At 42.7% G+C, this 8,872-nt stretch overlaps 2 protein-coding genes across 3 annotated transcripts in view; both read right to left on the bottom strand.

Annotated features, from left to right (window-relative positions):
• LOC133609863 (SCAN domain-containing protein 3-like) overlaps positions 1-8,872 on the bottom strand; it is a 229,434-nt gene that overhangs the window by 29,084 nt on the left and 191,478 nt on the right. The window lies entirely within an intron of this gene.
• LOC140678959 (uncharacterized) overlaps positions 1-8,872 on the bottom strand; it is a 30,726-nt gene that overhangs the window by 8,168 nt on the left and 13,686 nt on the right. The window contains exons 4-5 of the mRNA XM_072913563.1: positions 8,730-8,835; positions 8,501-8,577 (exon numbers count right to left, since the gene is read on the bottom strand). Of these exons, the coding sequence (XP_072769664.1) occupies positions 8,501-8,577; positions 8,730-8,835 (183 nt within the window). The remainder of the gene's footprint in view (positions 1-8,500; positions 8,578-8,729; positions 8,836-8,872) is intronic.

Here is an 8,872-nt window from a genome sequence, read left to right as displayed (position 1 = left end):
AAGTGGGTCTTAATACGAGAATTAAAACAGTCCACTGTGGGAGCAGTTTGAACATGGAGGGGCAGAGTGTTCCAGAGCTTAGGGCCGACCACAGAGAAGGCCCTGTCTCCACTGGTTTTAAGTCTGGTCTTGGGCACCACGAGCTGGAGCTGGCTCTCGGACCTCAGAGCGCGCGCAGGAGTGTACATTTGGATGAGGTCTGAGATATACTGAGGTGCCAGTCCATGTTAAGCTTTAAAAACAAATAGCAAGGATTTAAAATCAATTGTAAGATGAACAGGGAGCCAGTGCAAACTCTGAAGAATTGGGGTTATATGCTGGCGTTTCCTGGCCCCTGTTAAAAGTCGTGCTGCCGCGTTCTGGACAAACTGCAACCGGGAGAGAGCTTTTTGGCTAATGCCAGCATAAAGTGCATTGCAGTAGTCCAGGCCACTTGAAATAAAAGCATGCACGACTTGTTCAAAAAGGTTAAAAGATAAAAACGGTTTTACCTTTGCTAAAAGACAAAGATGATAAAAACACAATTTTAAAACGCCATTGACTTGTTTGTCAAGTTTAAAATGGCTGTCTATAGTGACGCCAAGGCTGGTGACTTTGGGACGCACATCATTCTGCAATGGTCCCAAGTCAGTGAGGGCCGGACCAAAAACTGAAATTATTAAAAAATTCTGGGCTAACCAAGCCTTGACGTGGCATAAACAGTTGAGAAGGGATGTCAGAGGGCCGTGGCCTTGTGAACTTGGCATATAAATTTGGCAGTCATCTGCATAAAAGTGATAAAACACTCCATGCCTCTTAAAAATCTCTCCAAGAGGGAGAATGTATAGGGAAAACAAGTTGGGGCCTAAAATAGATCCCTGGGGGACACCACAGTAAAGCGGAGCAGAAGAAGAGGTGGCGTCTCCCAGCCTGACAGATAAGGACCTCTCTGACAGGTAGGATCTGAACCACTTTAATGCAGTCCCCCTGACACCCACACAGTCTCTCAGGCGGTCTAAAAGAATTGTGTGGTGGACTGTGTCAAAGGCAGCTGTAAGATCTAAAAGCACTAAAATGGCAGAGCTGCCAGAATCAGACATTAAAAGCAAGTCATTAAAAACCTTTAAAAGTGCAGATTCAGTAATGTGCAAAGTTTTGTATCCAGACTGAAATGGATCTAAAGTGCTATTTTCATCTAAAAAAAGGCTGCTGATGCGCCAAAACACATTTCTCCAAAATTTTTGACACAAAAGATCATTTGGAAATGGGCCGATCATTTGACAAACTTGTAGGATCAAAACCTATTTTTTTAATCAAAGGCTCAATAACAGCTCTTTTACAAGAAGAGAGGACACAGCCAGAAATCAAGCTGCTGTTGATGATGTCCCTAACAGCCAAGTCAATAGTGTCCCAGATGTCTTTAAAAAAGCGAGGGGGTACTGGGTCTGTGGGACAGGACGAGGGTTTTAGTTTGTCGACTATTCCTGTAAGCTCAGGCATGGACACAGGCTTAAACTGACAAAACACAGCCGAGCAATGAGTGGCCACATTAAAACTCAATGGAGAGCGAGAAAGATTTGCCCGAATAGAAGCAACGTTGTCATTAAAAAAGGAGATACATTTTTCACAAGTTTCAATTGTCATCTCCAATAAAGTGGCTGGATTCGGATTAAGAACATGACTAATAGTATTAAAAAGAACACGTGGCTTGCTGATACTATTTAAAATGAAGTCTGACAGATATTTTGTTTTCTCAGCTTTAAAGGGGAACATTATCACAATTTCAGAATGGTTAAAACCATTAAAAATCAGTTCCCAGTGGCTTATTATATTTTTTGAAGTTTTTTTCAAAATTTTACCCATCACGCAATATCCCTAAAAAAAGCTTCAAAGTGCCTGATTTTAACCATCGTTATAAACACCCGTCCATTTTCCTGTGACGTCACATAGTGATGCCAACACAAACAAACATGGCGGAAAGAACAGCAAGCTATAGCGACATTTGCTCGGATTCAGACTCGGATTTCAGCGGCTTAAGCGATTCAACAGATTACGCATGTATTGAAACGGATGGTTGTAGTGTGGAGGCAGGTAGCGAAAATGAAATTAAAGAAGAAACTGAAGCTATTGAGCCATATCGGTTTGAACCGTAGCAAGCGAAACCGATGAAAACGACACGACAGCCAGCGACACGGGAGAAAGCAAGGACAAATTCGGCAATCGCCTTCTAACCAACGATTGGTATGTGTTTGTTTGGCATTAAAGGAAACTAACAACTATGAACTAGGTTTACAGCATATGAAATACATTTGGCAACAACAGCCCAGCTTTCATCAATTAATATATTCTGTAGACATACCCTCATGTCAGCAGGCGAGGGAAGCTAGGGTCGATATTCTTCTCTTGATCATCTTCGGGACGGTGTGAGCCAAGACATCCAGGGGGTTTAGCTCGCTCGTCTGCGGGAACAAACTGCCGCCATTGCTTGCCGTGCTAGCGAGGTCCTTTGTCCCTGAATTGCTCACACACTCCGGCAGATTCAATGGGGGTCTGGCGGAAGATTTCTTTGACTTTATCGTTGGAAATGCATCTGCTTTGAGTGTCGCAGGATATCCACACATTCTTGCCATCTCTGTCGTAGCATAGCTTTCGTCGGTCAAGTGTGCGAAACAAACGTCCAATTTCTTGCCACTTTCACATCTTTGGGCCACTGGTGCAACTTGAATCCGTCCCTGTTCGTGTTGTTACACCCTCCGACAACACACCGACGAGGCATGATGTCTCCAAGGTACGGAAAACAGTCGAAAAAACGGAAAATAACCGAGCTGATTTGACTCGGTGTTTGAGAAAATGGCGGATTGCTTCCCGATGTGACGTCACAACGTGACGTCATCGCTCCGAGAGCGAATATTAGAAAGGCGTTTAATTCGCCAAAATTCACCCATTTAGAGTTCGGAAATCGGTTAAAAAAATATATGGTCTTTTTTCTGCAACATCAAGGTATATATTGACGCTTACATAGGTCTGGTGATAATGTTCCCCTTTAACCACACTTTGATAATTTCGACAGTTTTCTTTTAAAATTTGATAAGAGACTTCCAAGTGATCCCCTTTCCAGTTGCGCTCCGCCCTTCGCCACTCACGCCGAGCTGTGCGCGTGGTTTCATTGAGCCAGGGCTCCTGTATTGGCTTTGGACGTATAGCTCTGAGGGGCGCTATACTATCCAGAATCTCAGAACATGTAGAAAGAAAAGAGCACATCAATTGTTCAGTGTCTGCAGAGTGTGATATACTCTGCATGGACACAGTGAATAAAGGGGAGAAGGCGGCTGCGGTGTCAGACCTAATAACACGCCCATGACGCACGGCAAGTGGTTTTACATCAGGTTCAAAACTTAAATTAAACATAACAGGACTGTGATCAGAAAACACCGCATCACCAACAATGACATTGTCAACATTAAAACCATAAGACAGTGCGAGGTCTAGTGTATGCCCGCGTTCATGTGTGGAACCAGACACAGACTGTACAAAGTTAAATGAGTCAATGACATTCAGGAAGCTCCTGGATAGAGGTTCGTCTGGGCAGCAGGTGTGAATATTAAAATCGCCAACAATTAGGACATGATCATATTTGGGCAGGATTTCGGACAGAAATTCAGAAAAGTCATTTATAAAGTCTTTGTGGTACTGCTATTTTAATGTCTTTAATGTCCTTTGTGGTCTTTGATGTTTCCCTCTTACACACATGCTTATGGGTGCTATGGCTATGCGTTTTTTCCCCATTGGCCTCAGTCTGGACCCCCTCTCCAGGGGCCCAGGTTTACACTGATTTTTTTTTTATCACCCCCCAGCGTTTACCTGCTTCTCACCTTTTTTTTAAGAGGCGCCATAAGTTGTCAGACCCTTCAGTGATCCTGTTCTGTCTCCCTGTAATGTTTTATCCTGATCTGTCTCCCTGTAATGTTTGTCTGCTCTTCAATGGGATTGTGCTGAAAATCTGTAATTCCCCTCAGGGATTATTAAAGTACTTCTGATTGTGATTCTGTATATGGTATGTCTGGGTGGGTGTCCTACTGTGTAGAATGTGAGACATGTAACCCTTTCAGAGATCACATTTTGTTCCCCTTCAAACATTCACATTTTTCACAATGAGATGTGTGCTGTTGCACAAGCATGGGATAAAGTGTGTAACTTTTTGTCTGTAAAATACATCATTGCAGCGTTGTTTTAATTAGCATGTATGTAATCTAGGAACAGCATTTCATAATTAATATCCAAAACTCCAAACCAGTGAAGTTGGCACATTGTGTAAATGGTAAATAAAAAGAGAATACAATGATTTGCAAATCCTTTTCAACTTATATTCAATTGAATAGACTGCAAAGACATATTTCATGTTCGAACTGAGAAACTTTTTTTTTTTTTTAAATAATCATGAACTTTGAATTTAATGGCAGCAACACATTGCAAAAAAGTAGTCAGAGGGGCATTTTTACCACTGTGTTACATGGCCTTTCCTTTTAACAACACTCAGTAAACTTTTGGGAACTGAGGAGACACATTTTGAAGCTTCTCAGGTGGAATTTTTTCCCATTCTTGCTTGATGTACAGCTTAAGTTGTTCAACAGTCCAGGGGGTCTCCGTTGTGGTATTTTAGGCTTCAAAATGCACCACACATTTTCAATGGGAGACAGGTCTGGACTACAGGCAGGCCAGTCTAGTACCCGCACTCTTTTACTATGAAGCCACGTTGATGTAACACGTTGTCATGTCTGTGTAATCATGTTTTGTTTTAAGTCATGTTTTGTTTAGTTTCTGGCTTTTCACTCCCTTGTCTTGTTTGCATGATTACCCATTAGTTTCACCTGTTCCACGTTTGGACTCATTGTGCACTCTTGTTTGTCACCATAGCAACCATTAGTTTTCACCTGTCACGTCACGCACCTGTTTCACGTTTTGAGTCACGCACCTGTTTTCGTTAATCATGTCTGTGTTATTTAAGCTTTTCATTTTCTGTTGTTCGTGCTGGAGTCATAGCCTTTCTCACCCTGCTATCATCGCATTTATGCCCCCTGTCACACTCTGTCCACGTCTGCGCACTTCATGTCCATGCCAAGTAAGTTTGTTTATTATTGCCACAGTTAGTGTTTTTTATTGTTCATAGTTTTTTGCCCCCGTGCAAGTCTTTTGTTTTCATTAGTCAAGTTGTACATCCGCCTTGAGCGCGCCTTTTGTTCTTTTGAGTGTTATTATTAAAAATGTATCTACCTTCACGCCACATCCGGTCCAAATGTTCATTTGCACCTCGGGAGAACAAACCAAGCCAAAGTCCAAGTCTTGACAGATGTCGTCAGCAAAAAAGTTCTCCCGCAAGACATTTGGACAATTTTGATGAGGGAACATGGGCGGTCCTGCGCGCGATGGAGGAGGAAACGCTGCGCTACTCCTCCGTGGAGCGCAGAGATATGATGTGGGGGCCAAATGGAAGACTGGTGCCAATAAACTCCGTGTGGACCCACGACATTGGCGCGTCGCTCCCGTCCTGTTACCCATCAGAATTTGTGACTCCAGGGGGCGATGTTCCCATGGCGTTTGTTTGATGGTTAAACGGCAAACCCAAAGAGGAGGAGAAGAAGAACGCTTGCGTAAATGGCGTAAACTATCCATAATGCTGAAACGTCAGTTGTCAGAATTTCAGCATTAATAAATTACACATATTCTGGAAATCAATGACTTATTTTCATTATAGTATGAGTCCATTGTATCAGCTGTTGATTCTCTCTCACACACATACATTTTCCAATATAGATAAGGCTATACATGCACATGCGGTTGTTCTGTTTGTTATGGCTGTATGTTCCCTATTCTTAAACCAGTCACCTAAATTACAATTTCCTGCCCTTTTTACACCCACCCTCCCTTCATCTCCATTCACTTTTTCTCATTTGGACCCCCAGAATCAGGACGCACTAGGGTTACATTTTCTGATAAACTGTGACTTGGCCGTCAGATTTCGAGACCTTACTGTATGTTCCCTATTCTTAAACCAGTCACCTAAATTACAATTTCCTGCCCTTTTTACACCCACCCTCCCTTCATCTCCATTCACTTTTTCTCATTTGGACCCCCAGAATCAGGACGCACTAGGGTTACATTTTCTGATAAACTGTGACTTGGCCGTCAGATTTCGAGACCTTACTGTATGTTCCCTATTCTTAAACCAGTCACCTAAATTACAATTTCCTGCCCTTTTTACACCCACCCTCCCTTCATCTCCATTCACTTTTTCTCATTTGGACCCCCAGAATCAGGACGCACTAGGGTTACATTTTCTGATAAACTGTGACTTGGCCGTCAGATTTCGAGACCTTACTGTATGTTCCCTATTCTTAAACCAGTCACCTAAATTACCATTTCCTGCCCTTTTTACACCCACCCTCCCTTCATCTCCATTCACTTTTTCTCATTTGGACCCCCAGAATCAGGACGCACTAGGGTTACATTTTCTGATAAACTGTGACTTGGCCGTCAGATTTCGAGACCTTACTGTATGTTCCCTATTCTTAAGCCAGGAACCTCAATTACTATTTCCTGCCCTTTTTACACCCCCCACCCTTCCTCTCCATTCACTTTTTCTCATTTGGACCCCCAGAATCAGGACGCACTAGGGTTACATTTTCTGATAAACTGTGACTTGGCCGTCAGATTTCGAGACCTTACTGTATGTTCCCTATTCTTAAACCAGTCACCTAAATTACAATTTCCTGCCCTTTTTACACCCACCCTCCCTTCATCTCCATTCACTTTTTCTCATTTGGACCCCCAGAATCAGGACGCACTAGGGTTACATTTTCTGATAAACTGTGACTTGGCCGTCAGATTTCGAGACCTTACTGTATGTTCCCTATTCTTAAGCCAGGAACCTCAATTACTATTTCCTGCCCTTTTTACACCCCCCTCCCTTCATCTCCATTCACTTTTTCTCATTTGGACCCCCAGAATCAGGACGCACTAGGGTTACATTTTCTGATAAACTGTGACTTGGCCGTCAGATTTCGAGACCTTACTGTATGTTCCCTATTCTTAAACCAGTCACCTAAATTACCATTTCCTGCCCTTTTTACACCCACCCTCCCTTCATCTCCATTCACTTTTTCTCATTTGGACCCCCAGAATCAGGACGCACTAGGGTTACATTTTCTGATAAACTGTGACTTGGCCGTCAGATTTCGAGACCTTACTGTATGTTCCCTATTCTTAAGCCAGGAACCTCAATTACTATTTCCTGCCCTTTTTACACCCCCCACCCTTCCTCTCCATTCACTTTTTCTCATTTGGACCCCAAGAATCAGGACGCACTAGGGTTACATTTTCTGATAAACTGTGACTTGGCCGTCAGATTTCGAGACCTTACTGTATGTTCCCTATTCTTAAACCAGTCACCTAAATTACAATTTCCTGCCCTTTTTACACCCACCCTCCCTTCATCTCCATTCACTTTTTCTCATTTGGACCCCCAGAATCAGGACGCACTAGGGTTACATTTTCTGATAAACTGTGACTTGGCCGTCAGATTTCGAGACCTTACTGTATGTTCCCTATTCTTAAGCCAGGAACCTCAATTACTATTTCCTGCCCTTTTTACACCCCCCTCCCTTCATCTCCATTCACTTTTTCTCATTTGGACCCCCAGAATCAGGACGCACTAGGGTTACATTTTCTGATAAACTGTGACTTGGCCGTCAGATTTCGAGACCTTACTGTATGTTCCCTATTCTTAAACCAGTCACCTAAATTACCATTTCCTGCCCTTTTTACAAACACCCTCCCTTCATCTCCATTCACTTTTTCTCATTTGGACCCCCAGAATCAGGACGCACTAGGGTTACATTTTCTGATAAACTGTGACTTGGCCGTCAGATTTCGAGACCTTACTTCACTGCATCTTTCAGCATTTATAATACAGATTTTTATTAAAATACATATACCCTAACCATCAAACTAAACTAAGCAGAAACAGAGCTAAACAGAAACCTTTTTTTTTTTACAATAAATTTTGGAATTCAAATGCAACATACAATCATAACTTATTTTCTAATACAGAAATTAACATGGTATGTTCCTGGCATGCATCACAACTATATCCCTCCTCCTTGGGGTTTCCCACACACAAGCTGTGGTACCATCGCCCGCACCGCTCGCACTGGATCTGAAATTAATGCATTTGGTCAAGTGTATCAGTTCAATGTAAATCAATATGTAAATTCCATCCATCCATCCATCCATCTTCTTCCGCTTATCCGAGGTCGGGTCGCGGGGGCAGCAGCCTAAGCCACTTCGTCCAGCTCTTCCTGTGGGACCCCGAGGCGTTCCCAGGCCAGCCGATTGATTAAATAAATTATATTTATTGATATAAATCAATATCAGTATATCAATATCAATTGGCTTCTTTCAGTGGTTGATGTTAAACAAATGTGGCAAGGGAAAATATTGTTTGTTTTCTTATCAGATATCTTACCCAGTCAGTGGTATCACTTTTGGGGCTCCCGCCAATCTCCTCCCCTCCGCAGCAGTGGCAGAGCTCACTGAGATCATCTGCAAGAGATTTTCACAAAGAAAACCTGATTTTCTTTGTGACGTACGAAAGGATGTGAAAACACAGCATGCAGATTCTTCCATTTGTAACATTGAGGGACACCTTGCTAATCCCAGTAGTTTCATTGGAAATTTGTTTTAAAAGTACACACCAGTTTCCTTGAGGAGCGTTTTTGCAACATCCATCCGATATGCCTCCACCGCCTGGTCAGAATTATCGAAAATGGGTGCCTCCTCTGCCAACACCTTTTCAGCATACTAGGATTGAGTGATAGACAAAGTGATGGTGAATTAA

Source organism: Nerophis lumbriciformis, linkage group LG07 (genome assembly GCF_033978685.3).
Source record: "Nerophis lumbriciformis linkage group LG07, RoL_Nlum_v2.1, whole genome shotgun sequence".
Taxonomy (NCBI): Eukaryota; Metazoa; Chordata; class Actinopteri; order Syngnathiformes; family Syngnathidae; genus Nerophis; species Nerophis lumbriciformis.
The sequence above is the reverse complement of the archived record's forward strand: the minus strand, read 5'-3'. Positions and strand labels throughout refer to the sequence as shown.